The 22,619-nt window shown below is 41.9% G+C and overlaps 1 protein-coding gene across 3 annotated transcripts in view; it reads left to right on the top strand.

Annotated features, from left to right (window-relative positions):
- PHF6 (PHD finger protein 6) overlaps positions 1–8,427 on the top strand; it is a 33,945-nt gene extending 25,518 nt beyond the window's left edge. Inside the window, exons 10-13 of one of the 3 annotated variants that reach the window (XM_065410592.1) lie at positions 3,472–3,576; positions 4,864–4,997; positions 7,660–7,789; positions 8,080–8,427. In XM_065410592.1, the coding sequence (XP_065266664.1) occupies positions 3,472–3,576; positions 4,864–4,997; positions 7,660–7,789 (369 nt within the window). In that variant the 3' untranslated portion in view covers positions 8,080–8,427. The remainder of the gene's footprint in view (positions 1–3,471; positions 3,577–4,863; positions 4,998–7,659; positions 7,790–8,079) is intronic. The other 2 variants (XM_065410590.1, XM_065410591.1) reach the window with 2 other exon arrangements.
- The last annotated feature ends 14,192 nt before the right edge of the window (positions 8,428–22,619 follow it).

The following is a 22,619-nucleotide window of genomic DNA, read 5'->3' on the forward strand; positions in this document are numbered from 1 at the left end:
ATTGTACCTAGGTGTGTGTACGTACAGTGTTTAAAAAACAAAAATATAACTCCAATAACATTAAATAATTTTAACTAAAAGATTACACCCCAAAATAAAATACCACTAATGCCCTCTGGCCCCAGGCCTCCCCCTTCTCCCCCCCCTCCCCCCCCCCCCCCAAAAAAAAAGCCTGCAGAAACCGATTAGCTCTGCACAATGCTTTGAAGATCAGTTGATTCAGGTGGTGTCAAAAGAGATGGGGAAGTGACCTCCGGGAGTCAGTGGCTCCCCACTGGAAACTCCCTGCTTCTAAATGATCACATCTAGGGAACTATTAACTCATGTGCATCAACTGATCTCAGTGGCTCTGGAAGAATATAAGCAGAGAATTCCGTTTTTCATATGGCTAGATCCTTGGTCCAGGTGGGGCTGTACAAAACAAAGTCCACACCTTGAGTTGTACTTGGAAATGAATAAGTAGCCAATGCAGCTGGTAGATTTTTTTTTTTATATATAATTTTCTCCATATGGCTAGCCTCACTAAGCAGAGAGCCACACCTTTTGTCGCTTTTGAGTATTCTTTGCTCTATTGTATGCATGAGTTTGGGAAAGAAGAGCTGCAATGCTGAGAAGCAGATTAAACTGAAAATACAGTGATATTCTAACAAGAATAGAGCTCCCATTCATTTATAACAGAGTAGATGTGTGCTTTAAGTGCAAAACTCAACTCACATTTAAATTTGGAGCCCAAACTGGCATCTCCATAATACAGCTCATTTCATGCAAAAGGATCACAAAATACCACCTAATGGAATTGATGCATTCATCTCTGGGTGAAAACAGCTGTTTAATAGCATACAGTAATATTAGACAATACAGTTTGGGATAGGAGATTGGCAGGGGTCGTCAATTGTTTTTTGTCAAGGTCCAGATTTCTTGGTCAAGGTCCAGACTCCAGAGAAACATTTTTCACACCCCAATAATAAGTAAATAAAAAGATTTTGCGGTCTGTTCAAAAGCGTCTGATCCAAATTTGGCCTGCAGTCCATCTATTTACAACCTCTGATCTATGCAGTTTTGTGGCCTCCATCACTAGCCATAGAATCTGAGCCTCTTATCCCTCTGTTTTATCCCCGATTTCACAGATGGGGAACAGAGGCAGATAGAAATGAAGTGACTTGCCCAAAGTCACATAGTTCATGGCAGAGGTAGGAATAGAATATAATCCTGCTGCATCCCATTCTGCTGCCTTAAAAACATTAAGACCGCCTTTCCTCCCAAGAGGTCTCCCCTGAGACCTCTCTGAGATGTTGCCTTTTACCAGGACCTCCACAGGACCCGGAAGCTAGTTTCAGCGACCAGGTCTGTAGCAGCTACTGAGGGGGAATACCTCCTGGCTTTTGAACTCCTGGTACACGACCTTAATCTTCATGTAAGGGTGTTGGAGTCCTCCTTGATGCACCAGAGACTGGTCTTGGCTGCTGTCACCAGAATCTGAGACCACCTGGGCTAGTCGGAGGAAATGAGTATAGCCTGTGGTGCTTGGTGAGCATATGGGGTTGCCCACCCTGTGCATACCCAGTTGTGTGCTCAAGGAGGTGAGTGCAGCCTTGCCCCCCACCCCCACTTCTCTCACTTTTCTTGGGCAGATCCTGCAGAGAGTGCTCCACACCTTTCACACCTGGCCCTCTAGAGCTTGTCATCAGGCCCCTACCCTGCAACCCCCAGATGCCTGTGATACACCACCTGACTCAGCTGGACACCATCCAGCTGGTCCATCTCCAGACTGTATCACATGAACATCTCTACATGCTCTGTACCACCCACTTCTTCGCCCTCGTGTCCTGCCCTGACACCAAGTGGTGGGACCTGCTGCAACCTGTGGAGTTGAGGGGAACTCCGGTGGCCAGCTTGTACTCTAGTCTGGTCTCACAGCACCCCTAGGATATGAGACTTGATGGCTCTTTCATGGTGCTGTGAGCACGGGTATGTAGTTGGTGTGGTTTATAGAGTCCCTTCTGCGGCAAGAGGGACACCTGGCGCATATCTATGTAGAGTGCGTCAGACTGCAGCCCCTCTTGTGGCTCCTCTGTAACCTCCTGTTGAGGTTCTGGTTATATACAAGCATCCTATCCAGGGCCCCACAGAGTCACGAGACTTTGTCAACCTGCTCCTAGCGCTGGCCAAGGTGGTCATCCACCAGACCTGGAGGAGGAAGCTTGCTTGGAGGAGGATGCTATGCAATGGTGTGATCTGTTTCCAATTCCTTGTTGTATCACATACCTGGGCAGAGTTCTGCCTTGCTCTGCAGCATGGGTCACTTGCATATTCAAACTAGTGAAAATGGTGAATTCTCTGTACCTTGAAGTATTTGAGGACTTCAGTAACTCAGCCAGAAGATAGGGGTCTATTACAAGAGTTGGTGGGTGAGGTCCTATGGCTTGCAACGTGAAGGAGGTCAGACTGGATGATCACGATGACCCCTTTGGATCTTAAAGTCTATGAGAGTTCCTCTTGGTGGCGTCGAGTGATTCCTTGGACTTTGAGGAGCAGTGGGCAGTGCCCAGGGTTCTCTGGTCAGTGTCCCCATCCAAAACTGTGATTATGAACCTTCAACCCCCACTCCTGTTCCTGTTTTTGCATTTGTTGTCCCCCAAATTCAGTTGTGGCCAGGATTTGGTGGTTCCTCCCCCTTGGTTGAGGGGGCTGGTCTTTAGTTTTGGATGGGCCTGAGCCCGCTATCCCAGTACCTGCAAAAAGACTGTCTTTCCTATCCTACAAATAGAGGCACATATCCAATTGAGATAGCAGGTAAGCAGAAAAGAATTACCCTATCTGAAAGTTGAGCTGGACTTTTGCGTGATCCCTTCTCCACTTCTGTTTGAATGTCCAAATTAGCTGAAGTCCTTCAAGAGCTTTTACTGCATATACTATATAGTTAAGTCTTGTGAGCGATGTTGGTCTAACTGTAAAAGGAAATGCATTCAGCTAATAAAAGCTGCAGGTAATGGAAACATATGAGGTTTGCGACTACTTGGAAATGTCCCATTGTCACCATTTCTGGCTTTCCAGGGGCACTGGTATTGGCAGTGTGAGTAAGCTGAATTATTTAGGTGGGGCAGTGAGTGGAGATGAAATATCCTTATCAGAACAAAGGCATGTCTTCAGTGTCTTAATTGACTGCGGTACTCATTTATTGCTTCGTATATTCCATTATCATAATCATCCTTAACTACTGCTTTGTCATTCAAAAAAAATCCTCTGAAATGCAATCACATATAATTGAAGCAATCAAGTGGGCATTGGAAGGAATATCCAAATTACTGATATGCTCAATCTGCAATTTTTTTCTAGTTCATTGGCAAAGCACAGTTTACCAGCAGATAATTGAGTACAGTGCATCCCCTTCTGTTGTTCCTGCTCCTTAATCTTCTTATGGCCACATATCTGTAACCTCCTAACATTATTGTGCATTTGTTTGCTTTACAGTTGTTCTCTTCTGGCACTGTCCAGCTAACAACAACATCAAGGGCAGAGTTTGGTGATTTTGATATTAAAACTGTACTTCAGGAGATCAAGAGAGGAAAAAGAATGGTATGTGTCTTTGGGTTTGTAAGGAATGCTTCAGTGATTTCTGTTGGGAGTATATTGCAATTCTCTCTCTTTTCCTTATCTGAACAAATCTTTTCATTTAATTTTTTAGAAAACAATTTAAATATATTGTCACTACTAGGTATCAGGATATAAAGTGTCTCAACAATTACTGTGTGTTTTTTTTTTTTTTGTTTTTTTTTGTTTTTAACTACAGCATACTTTGTGAATGCAGTATGTTGGCCCTTTGGGGACCATAATAGAAAGGAAGGAATTGACAGTTTGTTTTCCATACCGCAGAATCTGTATGGCATGAAATTGCTAAATAGGTTATGGGAGTCAATTTGTGTAATTATTGACTTATTTCAAACTTGTTCTGTTTTTTTAAATGATGGCTAGTTCATTCTCAACACACTTTAAAAGGACACTGAATCTCTGTATTGCCAGTTAAAGGAAGATGAATCCCATGCATATCTCTGGTGAATTGCATCTTTTAAATACTTGTTTTGGGGTCTCAAAGGCCCCAAATATATTACCTTATTAAAGTCTTCAGTTACTAGCACGGCTCCTGGATTCAAATTCACATCCCCTTGGTCGGTCCAGGGCCAGATTTGCTAATCACTGGGGCATCTGCAAGGTTCATCTTTTCTCCCATGACATGAGCTAGGCTGAAGCTTGGAGGGACTTTTCATGATGATGAGGATGCTTGCTTGGGAGGTGTTTTGTCATCATCTTACGTCTGTTGGTTCACATATTTATTTTTGAATGGTCTGAGCAATATGTTATGACATTTTAGTGTGAAAATTAAAGCATATAAGGGCCCCAGAGTTTGTGACAGGCACTCAGGTATGTTTTATAAGTAAAATATGGCACACTGTTTCATGAATATTAGAATTCATTAACATATGGAACTCCATTACCATCTGAAAAAATATAATACTTTATCATTGCCTAAAACACAATTCATATTCAATGAGTTTTGGTACTTGGAAAAGCTAGCTTCAACTTCAACAACAGCAACAAAATAGAACTTGTGTGTGCAAATCTTGCCGTTACTTATTTTTGCAGTAGACAGGCAAAACAGTACTCTGTTGTTCATATATATTAATTGATGCAGATTTAAAACTGTTTCTGGCTTACTATATATTAAGATAAGTTTGTGCTACAAGAAAAATTACTTCACCATGTTTATGACTAAAATTTGGGGACATCAAAGTGAGCCTTAAGCGACAAGACATTAAATGGATTAACACCACAACTTAGAGTACTGTCTCTTCCCCCTCTCAACAGAAATGCACTCTTTGCAGTCAGCCTGGAGCGACTATTGGATGTGAAATTAAAGCCTGTATCAAGACTTACCATTACCACTGTGGAGTACAAGACAAAGCTAAATACATTGAGAATATGTCACGAGGAATTTACAAGTAAGAACTCTAGCAGTTAATTCTGTAATAACAATTTTTTCTGATCTCCTCTGAGGCCTGGGCTACACTAGTGGGGGTGGGTGGGGGGGTTCGAACTAAGATACGCAACTTCAGCTATGCTATTCGCGTAGCTGAAGTCGAAGTATCTTAGTTTGACTTACCTGGCCGTCCTCACGGCGGCGAGTCGACTGCCGCGGCTCCCCCGTCGACTCCGCTTACTCCTGCCGAGGTGGAGTACGGGCGTTGATTCGCGGATTGATTTATCGCGTCCAGACTATACGCGATAAATCGATCCCCGATACATCGAACACTACCCGCCAATGTGGCGGGTAGTATAGATGTACCCTGAGAGAACTTTAAGAATTGCTTTTCTATTCAGATAAAACATTCTGATCATGCAATAATGCTGATTTAACATATCACTCAGCTGCATTGCGGGCAGTAGGCAAAACTATCACACATTTTTGGAAGTTCAGATAAGGTGACTATTGCAGTTCAAAAGATAGTTAGGTAAAAGCTTGTGCAATCAGTTTTGTTACTTCAAACATCTTGTTCAAGTTGAGTGTCATAGAAAAATAAATTAAATCAAGTTCTGTTATAAATGTAGAGAAAGTTTAGAACTTTTTTTTAAAGCAATCCTATCCTACAACACAGTGGCAAAAATAAATTTCTCTGCACAGAGCTCGGAGAATCTTTGTATTCTTCCCACTTTAATTTCCGTTTCCTTTTGTTCCAAGGCCCTGCATCATCACTGTCAAACAAATTAGGAGAATTGGATGGGTGCTCCTGTCAACAGCCATCCTTGATTGGCCAAAGGTCTTGCTATTTGACTGCTCTGAGGTTCTTCCTCTCCAATTAGGTTCAGCATACTGCTGTCAGAATGCTCTTAGCCCTTAATAACACAGGGAGCAATAGAGCCAGACCACTAATTGACACACCATGGCTTTTCGTGGCATTGTAGATCATTGACACTAGACCACTGGACTGACTTCATATTTTTTCTCTTTAACCTGAAGCTATTTAAGCTCATTTTACCAAGTCAGATGAGGATAAATACATTATGCAAAAGTGGAAGTATTTCTGTTAAGTTTATTATAAAACATGAAAAATATTGTGCGAATGAAAATAACTGTCATATAATTATTTTCAAAATAACTTTCAAACATTTACAAAATATTTTTAGTGATCCTAACTTAATTCAGAACTTCCATATACCCACTTAAAAATACATTAAATATTTTAAAAATAAAAAAGAAACAAAAAAATTTTTTTTCTCCATTTAGTGAAATCTGTAACTCAAATTGCTGAAGTCACAGGTAAACTCCTGCCATGTTACTTCAGTTATCCCTAAGAGAGTATATCTTTTTTCCTATTTCTGTACTGTTCCAACCTCCTTTCCCAGTTGCTACCACAAACCTAATGCAATTAAAGTTTACAGATTGCATCTCGTTTTGGCCACAAGGGGGCATTCTATGAGCAGTGTGATAGCCATCCTGCTTCTTGAGAACTAGAATTGATCGGTTTTAAAATTTTTTTGCCTGTGCTAGTCTATAGAGACTGCACTGGAGCCTGGCTTTCCTCTGCTTATTTCAACTTATCAACTTATTTCAACTTCCGATTGATAGCTTAAGAGCCATGAAAAAATGAAATTGATTACAAATTGACACACACAAAATCACATTTTTTTTTTTTATGAGCGCCCATTCTCCCTCGGAGTGTCTATTTGTTTTTGTTATGTAAATGTTCATGAGAACAGAGCTTCTGATCCATTTTATCATGTAGATTTTATGTCTAAAATCTATCACAGAACTTCTTCGAACTCACTGGTACTACTAACCTTGGTCATTCTCTTATGGTAGAGCTGAGAGAAAGTAGGTCTTTACATATGCAATCATTAAACACCTAGACAGTTCATACTGCATTTTAGACAAAATCAAACTGATTTTTTATTTTAAAGTTTTTTGTTTTTTTTTAATTGTCCCAGGCTTATGCCTTGGTACATCTCAGTCAGTTTTCACAGGCAAGATGTAAGCCATTGAAAGTAATGAAAATGCTGTCACAGCCTTATCTATATTGGAACAAGCTTGCTAGTGTAATAGGTAGTGGTTACTTTTTAGGAAAAAGAGAGAGTAAATAGGCTTTGTTAGCATTAGCAGATCCTATGATGAACTACATCTTTCTCTCTGCCCAGCTGTTACAGTTGGTTGGCACAGGTTAATAGAGCTTTCTCAGTCTGAGGTTCTTGGCAGTGGAACTCTCTCAGAAGGAGGTCTGCTGGTGTTCCTCCCTGGTTGCTTTTTAGGACATGAGGCAGTGGCTTTTACAGGCATGGGTACCGCTGACCGTTTTGGGGGCTTCTGTCTTTGTTTTTGTGTTTAACCCTTCTTTGTTATCTTTTGTCAGTTTGGAATTGTTCCCTTTTTTATTTGGCTAGTGATCTTGGGTTTGCCCCTGTAACAGGAGCCTGTGGTTCTAGCCAGTGATCTAGTCAGGCTAGCTAATATTTATTTCTAATGTCAGATGTCTGACAGGTGCCTTATACATTAATTCAACACAATTTTAAAATGAGCCTCTTCGCTAGTGGAGAGAGCCCAGAATGTTCTAAAATATAGATCTGTTACTTGTTTCCTGGTAAATCCTCCATTGTTTTTTATTGTCTTAGACTCTATTGTAAAAACCATAGTGGGAACGATGAAAGGGATGAAGAGGATGAAGAAAGAGAAAGCAAAAGCCGTGGGAAATCAGGCTCTGACCATAGTAGCATTCCTCAGCAACAACTCAATGGAAACTAGGTATGGAAGTTACTCCTGGCAGCTCTGTTACTGAGACTGAGAAACACAACATACATTTGATGTAGTTAATCACAGTAAAATGTTTAAATCTAGTATATGCAGATAAGTTCTTTTTATTGGTGTACTGCAGAAGAATGGGGAACTTTTTTTTTAAACTTCAGCTGATTTTATAATAATATTAGGGAGGCCTCATGTCTGTCGATAAATGTAGATGTAATGTTAGATCTGTTAGATGCTCTTCTCTTTATATGATTTTAAATTTACTATTGTTTTCATCGTTTTTTAAACAGGTTCAAGGGACAGAGTTAGAGAACTGGGAATGAATAAGACATCCATAACTACTAATACTTTTTAATTGTTTTCTAAGATCAGAAAAGGGTTAGTAACTTTTTACGGCCCGATTCTGTTAGAAATTTCATTGAACTGCCTGAAACGTTCATGTGTGTGAGCCTTCAATAAGTGGCAGAGTTTTACATGTCAATATTATGTAGTTTGTAGTCTGCAGTGTCTGGAAAAAATTGAAACACTATATAAATGATATGTAATATGTACAGTGTCAAAAGTTAAGGCAGACATTGAAATGAAGTAAGCTCTATATTTCTGGACTGAATAAAAATCTAAGATTTGGAATGTGTAAGTTGTTTAGTGGATTCATGCACCAAGGGAAAGTCTTAGTAAGATTAATTCACAACATGGACAGACAAGTCCATGGTGGCAACAAGCTGGTAACTCATGAATTCTGCATTTTCTTTATATACAAAATATGGAGGATAAATGTGTGTGGGGGGGAAATCGCTCTCTGTTTTTGCTTGCAAAGCACACAGTAGAAAAAGAACTCAGTGCACGCAGAAGCATGCTTGAACCTTTCAGTTTGTTCCTGTTGTGATTGTTCCTACTGCCCAGCATTCCTTGCTGGAGATTTACTTGAGCAACTGTTAGTTACAAGCTGCAAGCTTCAGTACTCATGCCAAAGGGCTGTAGTTTGTTCTTTCCCCAACAGTCCACCTCTATATTCCTAACGTACCAAGAACCTCTCACTAAGTGTGACTCAAACTAACTTTTGGAAGCTGCAACCCAACGTCTTTAGATTTCGAAGAGTTACTACTTTAACTTCTATGGAATTTAGCCACCTTATCTGACATCCATACCTCAAGTGCTCTGTGTTGCGTGGAACACTTCATGTTTTGTCCAAAATACATATACAGGTCCCACGTGCTGTAAGGAGGAGGAATCAACTTTTTTTTTTTTTTGGGGGGGGGGGGGGTCAGTATTTATTTTGAATCTTGTGACCACTATATAAGAAGATTTTCTTACCATTCTTAATGCTTTTAGCATTTGATTAATTTTTCTTGTCAAATCAACAATCATGCCATGGCATTTCATATACCTAGAGGTCAATGTTCCATTAGAGAATAATCAGGTTTAGATTATACCAAATCTAACAGCTCAGTTCCCTAACTTTTTTCATACAGCTCTGGCATGTCTAGTTGCTAATATATAGCTTCTTCTACTGGTCCTATTGAAGCACATTAGCCGATTCATTTAAAATAAAACCAAAAACTTAACTTAACTTAAGTAAGTCTTTTCTAATGCTTCTGGGCATCTCATTGCTTAGGAAGGGTTCTGACTCTTTCTGAATACCCAATAAACCGTTTAGATTTGAAGTAAAGCAGTAAGCAAGATACTCTGACAATTTGACTAAAAACAGCGAAGGTTCATCTGCAGTTGATATTAAGAAGCAGTTCATTTGTAACAAGTTTCTGTAGCATTTTTTACTTGTATTTTTAAAAGATTTAACATGTCATTGTCTTTTCATGTGTTTCTTTAATGTTTCAAGGGACTCAACTGTTGTATATTAAATTTCTAACACTTTACCATGTTAGAATTCAATCTGTTTTGGGGGAAAATGCAGTTTTAGTAGAAATATTACTGTGTACAGAAAATATTCAGTTACTGCTCTAAACATGCCATTGATCATTCTTATTTTGTATTTGTAACTTTCAAAATTAAAGGCATGACTTGAATTGCAATGACAGATTGATTGAGATTGTTTACCAAGGTGTTTGCTTTTTTCTAGAATATGAACATTTTTCAGCTACGCAGAACGGTTTCAGAATGCAAAATGTCTGTCACACTGCCTAGATTAGGTTCTAGGTTGTGTGCCTCAAACATGGCCTTCCCATGGAATAAAGGCACTTTATTGTTTGCAACTACTGTATTTTTGGTTAAGGAAGGATGAAAGGTACAATGGGGTAGATTTGCCAATATAATCATTGTATTTTTCACTAAGTTCTAAATTCACATTGTCGATTGCTGGATTTAATATTCAGTCTAATAATTCATTATGGGTAAAATCATTTATCTCTCCGCATGCCACTAGCAACCATAACAACACTTTACCTTTGAGTAGCAGAAGAGCAAGTGGCTGGCTACCCGTTGAGGCTGACTAAACCATCATTAATTCAGAACTCATGGAAACTAAAAGTCAATAACGAAAGCGGTTTTTGTTACAAGCCTCAAATTCATGTTCTAATTTACTTCATCTTGTCATGTATGCTGGGTAAAAGTGCCTTACAATGTAAAAATTGTATTTATATGTTCCCAAGTAGTATCACTTGCTGAGGAGTAATTCTGTCATGGTGTTAATATTTAGAAGAAATGTACCTCAGCAGTGTATTTACTGTACATCTCCTATGTCCTTAACTGTAGTTTTAATAAGCATGAAAATGTATGATAGGTATACAACATTTACATCATTTTTTAAAGACGAAATACTGCCATTACTGTCTTTTTATGTGCATTTTAGCTTGAAATTTTGGACAGTTTGTCTTTTTTTGTAAAGTAATGTACTCTTTGCAAGCATATATTGAAGATTATTCTGCAGCATTTACTGCCTTCCCAGAGGTTAGAAGTAATGAATGTGCTTTATAGGTAAAATAGATTTGTTTAAATTAACTAGTTAAATTAATAAGGTTTATTTGTTCCTGGCATTTTTTTTTCAAATAGGCAGCTTTTGCTTTCATCTCACGATCAGAAAACAATCTCGAATTTAAGAAAACTCGGCTTATGAAACTGATTTCACTGAATTTAGTTACTTTAGGCCTTTTTGGCATTTCTTGCTCACAAGAGCAGTGTGTCTCTGTTCAAGAGACTCATGGAACCCACCTATAATGGGAGTTTTTTTCCACAAAATAATATATTAAATAGTTTCATTATATCAGCAAAGGGCTTGCCTTTAAAAAGATCCCTTCTACTGCTCTTTTCCCAGGGAGAGCTGGCAGGACCTGTCTACCTGGGCAGTTGTAGGGTACTGGGAGCTGGGGGAGGAAGGGTTCTAGAAGGCTATTGGCAAAATTCCCTGAGACTCTGGTTTATACACTTTTGAAGAGGTTCCAGGTGGTGGCACAAAGTGGCCACAAATTTATTTGTGAGGGAAGCTACAAAGGGTCAGCCTAGCACCAGTGTAGGTGGCACTGGCTGGAAAGGGGCCATGGGCATTGTGGTTAAAGGGTTCACTCATTCAGCAGGTGTTTGCCAACAGGAGAACCTGTTCCTAGAGCCCTGGTGGGAATTCCATCTGCCAACACCCATGGAGGGCAGCAGTGAATACACCACGTACACTCCACAAAGATGAATCTCCCTTGCGTACAAGGACTTTGCTGGTTTAGGGAGGCATAATTACACTTCCATGTGCCAGCTTTGCTGAATTTGGACCCAAGTCTCACCTTCTAGTACAGTGGTTCTCAACCTTTCCAGACTAGTGTACCCCTTTCAGGAGGCTGATTTGTCTTGCATACCCTAAGTTTCACCTCCCTTAAAAACTATGTGCTTACAAAATCAGACACAAAAATACAAAAAAGTGTCACAGCACACTGTTACTGAAAAATTGCTTGCTTTCTCATTTTTACCATAAAATAATTTACCATAAAATAAATTAAATGGGATATAAATATTGTACTTAAAGTATATAGAGCAGTATAAACAAGTCTGTCTGAAATTTTAGGTTGTAACTTTGCTAGTGCTTTTATATAGCCTACTGTAAAACTAGGCAAATATCTAGATGAGTTGATGTACCCCCTAAAACCCCTCTGTGTACCCCCAGGGGTACACCTACCCCCAGTTGAGAACCACTGTTCTAGTGGACAGCAGCTGTAGCAAGACCAGCAGCCGGGAATTGCTTCTTACTGTTGTTCCATATAGGAAGGGGTAACTTCTCTTATACCAGAGCAGAGGAGATGATATTCCCACCCCACCCTTGAAATGTCACACTTATCTGATGTGATAATTGCTATAATCCAAGAAGATTAGTAAAGTTGAACCAATATGCTAGTGGAATTAACCTTCATTATCAGCACAGCGAAACGTAACTATTAGAGGACTGAAAGTATATTGCAACAAATAGTAACTCTCCTTCCATTTCACTATAAACAGATTCCACCATAGTAATGATGGAGGTTAACAGAGCACAGCTCTTGATTTATATATACTTGCTGAAGCAGTTTCTATGTATGCATATGTACGCACACTCAGTAGTCAGCAGAGACATCTCAACCCTGAAAGGATGCTAGAGGACTGTTGCTTATTGAAAAGCACTCAGATTAGACCAGCTTTAGCATACATTTACATCAGATGTAAAGACAAGGAATGTATAAAGAGGGTAAACACATTCCTATCTGCAATGTTATGTATATTTTGTTCCTGTTATATTGGCTTTACTTCCAAAGTTGTAGTTTGCAGTATTAGTTTTTTTTATTGGTATCATTGCATATATATTCAATAAATGAGTTATTAATTTCATATTTGTGTAGCTCTCCTTTTTATGAAAGCATAATGTTAAAACTGTACACTTCCGCATGTCACTTTCATGCATAACTGCAGTGGATCTTGTTAGTGATATATTACTTCATAATGAGATACTTAGTGAGACTTAATTACAATAATCAGTCCTCTACAGAAACTAATAGCTAGCGATGTGCAGGGGGAAATACACATTTCAGCTGTAGGATGAAATGCAAGACGCATCAGCAGTCAGAGGTTTTTTATTTTCATTTTCAAAGTGCCAGGATTTTATAACTGCCTGGAGTAGGATGGCAAGAGTGTTCAGTGGTCTTCTAAGCATTAGGCTATATTGCAGACAAACTGCATATGAGGGGGATTTGCTAGATGCAACGATTGCATAAGTTTTTGCTGAAAATAAATGTTACACCTTTACCACGATATAACATGACCCGATATAACACGAGTTCGGATATAACGCGGTAAAGCAGCGCTCCGTGGGGGCGGGGCTGCGCACTCTGATGGATCAAAGCAAGTTCGATATAATGCGGTTTCACCTATAATGCGGTAAGATTTTTTGGCTCCCGAGGACAGCGTTATATCGGGGTAGAGGTGTACCTGTTTGGGCAACTTTTAAACAAGTACACAGTGGGGAAAAAGAGGCTTAATCATAAAGTCCTTACTGAGGCAACTGTTGACTTAAATCCAAGTAGAAACACTTACTCCTGTGGACTTCAGGGTTAGCCCAAGAATATCCATCCATTGTGTTTAAATTTGGTTTCTTCTTTAATTCAGGTTTGCAAAGCTGAATATATTGCAAACAAAACTTGTTCTTCAAGTGCTTGTTCCTAAATATTTACTGGTGGTGTGCATATGCCCAGTGAACTCCAGTTTGGATTCTCTTGGCCAGCAGCATCCATTGGGGCTGCCTGTGGGCTCTGAAGATGTCTACGCTGCAGCTGGAAGTATGAGTCCCGACGACTTGCGCTACCTCAATGTGGATGTTGGAACATGGGTGGTGGCTCAAGCTAGCCACTGAAGTCAGCCCACCTGATCCCTTAGGTTCAAGCTTCGGTGATTAGTCTGAGCTGCCGCCCATCCTGCTGCATCCACACTGCTATTTTTAGTGCACTAGTGTGAGTCTGTCTATCCAGGCTGCAAATCACACCTTGCAGCTGCAGTGAAGACTCATCCTGAGTGGCCTTGTGGCTTCAGCTGAGCATAAAACAGCAGTTGCCACACTTTTTACTAAGTATCAGAGGGGTAGCCGTGTTAGTCTGAATCTGTAAAAAGCAACAGAGGGTCCTGTGGCACCTTTAAGACTAACAGAAGTATTGGGAGCATAAGCTTTCGTGGGTAAGAACCTCACTTCTTCAGATCTGATGAGGTTCAACAAGGACATGTGCAGAGTCCTGCAATTAGGATGAAAGAATCCCATGCACTGCTACAGGCTGGGCACTGACTGGCTAAGCAGCAGTTCTGCAGAAAAGGACCTGGAGATTACTGTGGACAAGAAGCTGGATATGAGTCAACCGTGTGCCATTGTTGCCAATAAGGTTAACGGCATATTGGGCTGCATTAGTAGGAGCATTGCTAGCAGATCGAGAGAAGTGATTATTCCCCTCTATTCGGCACTGGTGTGGCTACATCTGTAGTAGTGCGTCCAGTTTTGGGCCCCCCACTACCGAAAGGATGTGGACAAATTGGAGAGAGTCCAACGGAGGGCAACAAAAATGATTAGGGGCTGGGGCACGTGACTTATGAGGAGAGGCTGAGGGAACTGGGCTTATTTAGTCTGCAGAAGAGAAGAGTGAGGGGGGATTTGATAGCAGCCTTCTACTACCTGAAGGGGGGTTCCAAAGGGGATGGAGCTAGGCTGTTCTCAGTGGTGGCAGATGACAGAACAAGGAACAATGATCTCAAGTTGCAGTGGGGGATGTCTAGGTTGGATATTAGGGAAAACTATTTCACTAGGAGGGTGGTAAAGCACTGGATGGGTTACCTAGGGAGGTGGTGGAATCTCCATCCTTAGAGGTTTTTAAGGCCTGGCTTGACAAAGCCCTGGCTGGGAAGTTTTAGTTGGGGTTGGTCCTGCTTTGAGCAGGGGATTGGATTAGATGACCTCCTGAGGTCCCTACCAACCCTAATCTTCTATGATCGTCATTCTCAAGCTCAAGTTCAGGATGGTAACTAGCTTTGATAATTCCAACCCTGGATCCACATGACTGGTGTGCAGCTCTTTACCATTAGGATGCTTATTTCCATACAGTAATCCACCCTGCCCACATAAAGTATCTGAGATTTCTGACAGGCAATTCCCAATATTAGTGCAAAGTACTAGCATTTGGCGTATCAACACTATCAAGGGTATTCACAAAATGCCTAGCTGTGATGGCCACTTACCTCAGGAAACAAAAAGTCCAGGTTGATCTTTACAACTGGCTCATTTCTGGCAAGTCTCATCAACAGGTAACCGACGTCATGCAGCAGACTTCGCAACTTTTCACCTCTCTCGGTCCAAGAATAAAAAAGAAAAGTCAATACTAACTCCGACTCAAAGGGTATTGTTTATAGGGGTGGTTTTGGTCTCTACAATGGCAATGGCCTGTCTGCCTCAAGAAAGATTCCAAGCCATCGTTCTGTCCACCCACCTACAAGTTCATCCCAAGATATCAATAAGGACTTGTCTCAGACTTCTAGGGCACTTGGTTTCCTGCACGTACGTAATTCAGCATGCCAGAGTTCACCTTTGTCCTATGCAAGGATTGTTGAAGCCTGTATGTCAGCCAAGTAAGCATCACCTGGGTATGACATTGCACATTCCCTCAGATGTCTGTCATCACCAAACTGGTGGCAAAGACCCTCTGAAATTTTGCAAGAAAATACTCTTTTCATCATTATGATCAAAGATGTTGGTGACAGATGGTACTACACTGGGTTGGAGAGCCCACTTAGACAACCTTCAAACTCAGAGCATAGGGACTAAATATAAATGTCTTGGAGCTAAGGTCTATTTGTCAGGGGAGCACAGTTTTCCTCACAGGTCTGAAAGATCTGACCATTCAAATCATGACACAGCACTACAGACATGTTTTATATAAAACAAGGGAGAGTAAGGGAGAGTACCCCTCTATGTCAGGAAGGTGTACGTCTTTGGAACTTCTGTGTCAGGCATGGAATTACTCTGAGAGCAGTGCATTTATCACGGTTACAAAATCTGCTGGCAGATGATCACCTCAGCAGACAATTTGCATGACCATTGAATAGGAAGTAAAGGACGCTATTATTCAAGACACATTCCTCAACTGATGTCATGCAGCCAGAGATCTCATTGCCACCAAAGAAAACCGGAAGTGTCAGAAGTTTTGATCCAAAGTAGGATGGATTTGGGGATTCCTGTACGATGGATTTCTAGTCCCCTGATCCAGTGTATTTTTACCTTCCAATTCCATTGAACCAAGAGTACTCAGGAAGCTCAGGGAGGTTTCAGCCAGCTCCAATATGATGGAGACAGTTCTGATTCTTGGACCTGAAGAATGAATTTCTCTCTTCAAACTCCCGTTGAACTCTCTCTCTAGCCAGAGGAGATATCTCAAAGAGATGGTCAGTTCCTTCATCTGGATCCACGTTCCTTGCACTTTTCCATCCACTGTAGAAAGAACTTTGAGACTTACATTATTCTGCCAAGTAGATGAGATTAATCATCTGGGCACACCACCAGTTATCTCTGTTTCTCACTCAGATACCAGACATAGCAGAGTACCTTCTATCACTAAAGAACTCTGGACTTTCGGCCAGCACCCTTAGGGTCCACCTAGCAACCATCTCAGCTTTCCACCCTCCAGTTCAGGAGTATTCCACATTTCCATGCCCTACAATAATTTGCCTTTAGAAAGGCTTTATGCATGTACATCCCCAGTCGGGGAACCTCCATGCCCTGTGGCTCTAACTATTGTACTGATGGGGTTAATGGGCCTGCCCTTTGAGCTACTAGCTATATGTTCTCCAATTCATCTCTCTGTCAAAACAGGCTTTCTAGCAATAATATCTGCCACGAGGGTAATAGAGATACAAGGTCTCATGGCAGGGCCCCCATATGTTTTTTTATGAAGACAGGATGACTTTAAGACCTCCCCTGAAATAGCCCATGACAGTCCATTTGATTATGTTGATACCTGGCTGGGGCATCAGTGTCTCTTTTGTCTCTGAAGAACTGATTTGGACCTGCCTTTCTAACTTGGAGCAGGTTACAGCAATGTTATACAGCAGAATCTTATAACTTTACATGCAATGTTGCTACACATATTCTAGAAGGACGATAATGTTTAGCATTTTCCAATGATCCCTCACAAAGTATACTTTGTACAAAATTTATCATAGTTTTGTAAAAGTGGTGAACCTGGGATACAGTTTGTCACATTGCACAACTGATCTCAGCCCAGCTGCTTTGCCTACCGGAATGGATCTCTGGGCCATTCATGGAGGGAAAACCAGAATATGTGAAGTGAGATGAGTTCGGTGGGTAAGATGCTCAGTCTTGCCCTTACTCTTCATTTGTATTTGTCAGAGTTTAACATGCCACATGATGTTCTCTCTGCTAAATGCAGGCAGCTCCAGGAGGGTGTGTCAGCAAGCGTTCTGCACAGACTTACAGCAAAGACTTAGCATTGTGAAAACTCTGAAGGATAACCAGCCCCATAACATTTACTTTCATATTATAAAAGCCACTGTCTTGTCTTCTTTTAATATACAGCAAGCATGAAGAAGTTAGCAACCCACACCAGCCCAATAGTTGACTGAGGCTATGTCTACACTGGTACTTTTGTTGTTAAAACTTTTGTCATGCTTGTTGGAGGTGGTTTCATTTTGTTGCCGGGAGACCTCTCTCCCAGCGATAAAAGAGCGGCTACACAGAGCACCTTACGCGGCGCGGCTGTAGTAGCAGAGCTGCGCTGTTGTAAGGTGCACAGGGCAGATATAGCCTGAGTCCCAATGGATCTGCCCAAGGCTGGATTCCTGTTGGAAAACACCAAGCTCAAAAATAACGATTTGAAACAGATAATTGCTTTCCAGACAATTCAATTGCTCAGATTTCAACCTTCGTATCAGGGCTGATTCAAATGTAGTGCTCCTTGGGCAGGCTTCAAGATGTAACGTATGCATCTGTCTCCACACAACCTACCTCGAATACCTCTGCCATGCCCATCAATTTTAGTTCCATAGCATGGGGAATGAATAGGGAATACAGCCAGAGCTTGGGGCCCTTGGGGAGAAGATATACACACCAATTATCTCCACCGTGCTCTGTCATCATAAAGCAGCTTTGCTTCTACACACGGTGTCACTGGACCATGCGTGGTAAATATCCCCCTCCTGAGTGGGCTAACAGACTCCCTGTAACTTCAGCACATATTTCTGCCTTTGTATGTCTGTCCTTTCCTCCCAAATTTGAGCCAGCAGCACCAGGAATGATTGGGATCTGGAAATTTGCTGTTTGGCAGGAAAAACAAAGAAATGATTCAACCAGAACTGCAAAAGACGACTAACTCTTTTGTCCACTCAGGAGAAATTCCACAGAACCAATGCCAACCATTTTACATGCAATCACAATGATTTCATTTTACATTTTTTTTTATAAGTGATACATCAGCAATTAATGAAAACTTCATCCGTGACTAAAATAAAAGTAGCACCTGAAGTCCTTTTGTGGTTTAATAATCACTCTATGAATGCCACCCACTCTCCAGTGGAGTTGTAGCCAGGCCGGTCCCAGGACGTTAGAGAGAAAAATGTCTTTCTAACACCCACTGTCCAGCAGTCAAAGCTGCTGCTGCTCTGGCAACGAGCCAATCATGACATACCCCTGGTGATAGTCAGCTGCAGGGCCCACTTCATTCTGCTGCTTTATTACATTATTACAAATGCTCAACCTTGCCAAGCCACCGTCACCCACACAAATAGTTACTGGACGTGTAGCTGTTACCCACGTTCCTGTAATGTTAATAAGTCCAGCAGATTTGGTAAAATTGGTTATTCAACAAAAGTTACAGTCAATTTGACTCAAGACCATGTAGCCATCATCTTTCATGAATAGACATGTGGTAATAATGCTGAGGATATACTATAAGTTCTCCTTTTGTGGCGCTTGGGAATGAAGGATTATTTTGGCAATTTGTTAATAAAAATTTGAAAATTATTGCTCTGCACTGGCATTTACTCTGCAAGAACATAATACCTGGACTCTGTTCCACCAATAAAAGGAATACAATTAAAGGTCTCGATCGGTTCTTGATATTTTGTTTCAGTATTTTTTAAAAAATTGTAATTTTCCCACATCACGTTGCAGTTCTTAACCAATCCCTCACTTATTTCCAGACCCACTGAATCATATTGGCGTTGTCTCTGCATTTCCAAAATCCATTCTCATTTCAGACCCCGGAACTCTACAATTTTTTTAATCTTTATTGCTTTACTTCGAGAACAGAATTTTCATTCAAACGCTTAAAAATGTGAACAGTAATTCCCTCTTGCAAGGATGCTATGGAAATACATGTGCATATAGTGAATTTTCACAAAGATGCAATGACAAATGTCATTTTAAAACTTATGCAATGGTGAGGGACCGAGAGGACCAATTTTGTAGCTTTCCCATCCTCCTCCCCACCCCAATGATACAGTGAGGGAAAGTGATAACTAAAGCCAAGTAACTCATTCCATGTAGTATGCCAATGCAAGAGGCACGTGGCAACCACTTAGAGCAAGGGGTCAGATTGAGCCTGTACTGGGCAGTACAATTTACCAACTCTTCCCCAGGGACCAAAACCATTTCTGTCAAATTCACATTTAAGGAATTAAGGGTGTAATTGTTCCCAGCTTCTACAAAGGGGTGCAAGGTTCCTGTGCAGGGATGGGCACAGCCTCAGTCCTTATATTCCCATCTGCAAAACTGGTTTCGCTAACCTCTGCTGGGGACAGAGGGACTCATGTCCCTGCCCCCTCACAACTCATCAGAACTGCCCCTCATAAAGGATGCACGGCAGGTTGCACCCTCTTAAAGGATGGTACAGCCGCTGCTCTGTCCCTGCTCTCGTGGAGGCATTGCTCTGGCCTCATACTGTTCATGCACCTAGTGTCCAGACAGACTTTAATAAGACATAACAAATAGCTGTTCTGTTGGTCATGGTGGCTGCAGTTCTCCATTCAGGGGAGCTCTGGGCCAAGCTCAGCGCAGAGATCCTGCACCTCCCATTAGCTGCAAACCGCCTGAAACACTAGTTCTGAAAGTGTGAACTGAAAAGTGCTATTAAAGTAAATGTGTTGTTACCATTACCCACACCAACCGCCTCCTTCTTGAAAACTTGGGCTAGCTACCATGTCATTCTCAAAAAAACCCAGCTTTTTATCCTTGGGCTTATCTTCACAGGGACATTTACAGTACTTGCATACTTAGACTGGTGTTCTGATATAACTTCCCCTGTGGACACTCGTATGCTGGAATAAGAGCATCCACAAGGGAAATTATATTGGAACTTCAGCCACTCTGTCTAAGTACCCAGCACTATGCCGTCCCACTTTCAAGCAGATCGGGGCCAGGCCAAAACAGTCTTCCCCTTGGCCGGCGTTCAGAACCAGAAAGTACAATGAACTTTGTCAGGTTATTTAGGCCTAGCAGTAAGCCCTGTATATGTTGTGAGATGGGGAGCAGCCACCTTGGTTCTGCTTCAGCACTTCCCTGCACTGACAGCCCTGTGTTCTGCAAGCGCCAGTACAATAGTGAGGGACATAGCTAGCTCCTGTTCCTGGGGCAGCCAGTGCCAGGAAATGGTGAAGTGCTACCAAAGAGGTTCCTGTCTCCTATGGCTACTTCCCATTCTTCCCTTCCTCTTCCCAATCACAGTTCCCACAGCCTTAATGGTTGTTAATCAGCAGGTGATTAACACAGGGCTACATGGGGGAGATGGGACACACTTGATCCAGGCTGTTCATTGAAATTCAGATAAATGGGCTTGAGCTGTAGTTGTTTCCCTTTTATTAACCAGCACGACTCTACGCTGGTGGGAGCTATGTCATCAGAGTACTAATATAGCCACCTACATCCACTGTGGCTGCATGGCTCCTGAAAAGTCGACTTGTCTGGTAACTGTTGACTGCACTTCCCTGGGGTCATACCGACCAGAAGTCCCCCCTCGCTTTAAAAGGTCTTGCTAAGACACATACGCTTTAGAAGCAAGCTACTGACGGGCTAACAAGCCTTCAAAAGCATTTTGTTTCTTACCAAAGGTGCGCTAATGTCCTGTGCGTCTACCTGGCCTGAAGGGAAGCCATTGACTTTGCTGGCTCTGAAGCAAGGAGCATGTGCAGGCACAACTAAAGCCAACTCTGCACTTGGAAGGCTTTGCCAGTGTAGCTATCCTGTTATATGACACTGGCAAAGCACTCCTCGTGTAGACACAACATACCAGCAAAACTGCGCTTTGCTGAGATAGCTTCTTCCGGCCCTCTGAATGAAATAAGCTAGACTGGCAAAAGCATAGTTTTGCCATATAACTGTGTCTACACTAGTGGCTCTTGCCAGCACAGCAATGTCAGTCTCAAATCACACCTCATCAAACCCTGACTGACATAACTATGCTAGCAAAAGTTTGTCATGTAGATCTGGCCTAAGAAATTCACACATGAATCAGGATATCTACAAGCACCTCTCAGAGTAGATGGTGTCTCACTCTGGGCTATTTAAGAGATGACACGCAGTGCCATTCAAAGGGAAAGGAGCTGACACGGGGGTGCCAGCATCCTAGGAACAGTAATAAAATCTGATGCATCATTCATGACTTGTGCCTTCTATTCAGCACTAGATACAATATTCAGAAGGGATCCTTCCCACCAGCCCTGTCATGGACTTTTCCTGTAACACTGGGGAGGTACTGAGGGTATACAAAAGTCCCCATGCTCTTTTCACTGGGATAACCCACCATAGTTTTGTCATTCCACCATAGCATTGTCTTACCTTGGTCACTCAGGTAATGATCTGAGACACATATACCCAAGGATTAGCTAAAACATCTATAAGGCTTACAGTATCTAATACATATATTTATTGTTACATGTTGGCACAGTCCCTTATGTTTAGGGCCCTACCAAATTCACGGTCCATTTTGGTCAATTTCACAGTCATAGGATTTTTAAAATAGTAAATTTCATTATTTCAGCTATTTAAATCTGAAATTTCACTGTTGTAATTGTAGGGATCCTGACCCAAAAAGGAGCTGGGCGGGGGTCGCAAGGTTATTGTCGGGAGGGTTGTGGTACTGCTACCCTTACTTTCGCACTGCTTGCTGGCAGCAGCGCTGTCTTCAGAGCTCGGCAGCTGGAGAGTAGCGGCTGCTGGCTGGGAGCCCATCTCTGAAGGCAGCGCTGCTGCCAGCAGCAGTGCAGAAGTAAGGGTGGCATGGCATGGTATTGCCACCCTTACTTCTGTGTTGCTGCCTGCAGAGCTGGGTCCTCGGTCAGCAGCCGCCACTCTCCGGCCACCCAGCTCTGAAGGCAGCAGCGCAGAAGCAAGGGTGGCATGGTATGGTATTGTCAGGGTTACATCTGTGCTGCTGCTGGTGGGGCGCTGCCTTCAGAGCTGACCACCTGGCCAACAGCTGCTGCTCTCTGGCCGCCCAGCTCTGAAGGCAGCCCAGGAGTGAGGGTGGCAATACAGTAACCCCCTAAAATAACCTTGCGACCCCCCTGCAACTCACTATTGGGTCAGGACCCTCAATTTGAGAAATGCTGGTCTCCCCCGTGAAATCTGTATAGTATAAGGTAACAGCACACAGAAGACCAGATTTTACAGGGGAAGATCAGATTTCACGGTCCATGATGCGTTTTTCATGGCCGTGAATTTGGTAGGGCCCTACTTATGTTCTGCAGCCACAGAATTTGTCCCTTGCCACAAAATTGTGTTCCAGATTGTACATTTTTATTATAAAATAAAAAAGCCCTATCTGTCTTGCTCTCCTGGTTATGAAAATAACCTTAAAGATGTGAACCAATGCCTTGTCTACAC

The sequence above is a fragment of the Emys orbicularis genome, chromosome 9, assembly GCF_028017835.1.
Source record: "Emys orbicularis isolate rEmyOrb1 chromosome 9, rEmyOrb1.hap1, whole genome shotgun sequence".
NCBI classification, from domain to species: domain Eukaryota; kingdom Metazoa; phylum Chordata; order Testudines; family Emydidae; genus Emys; species Emys orbicularis.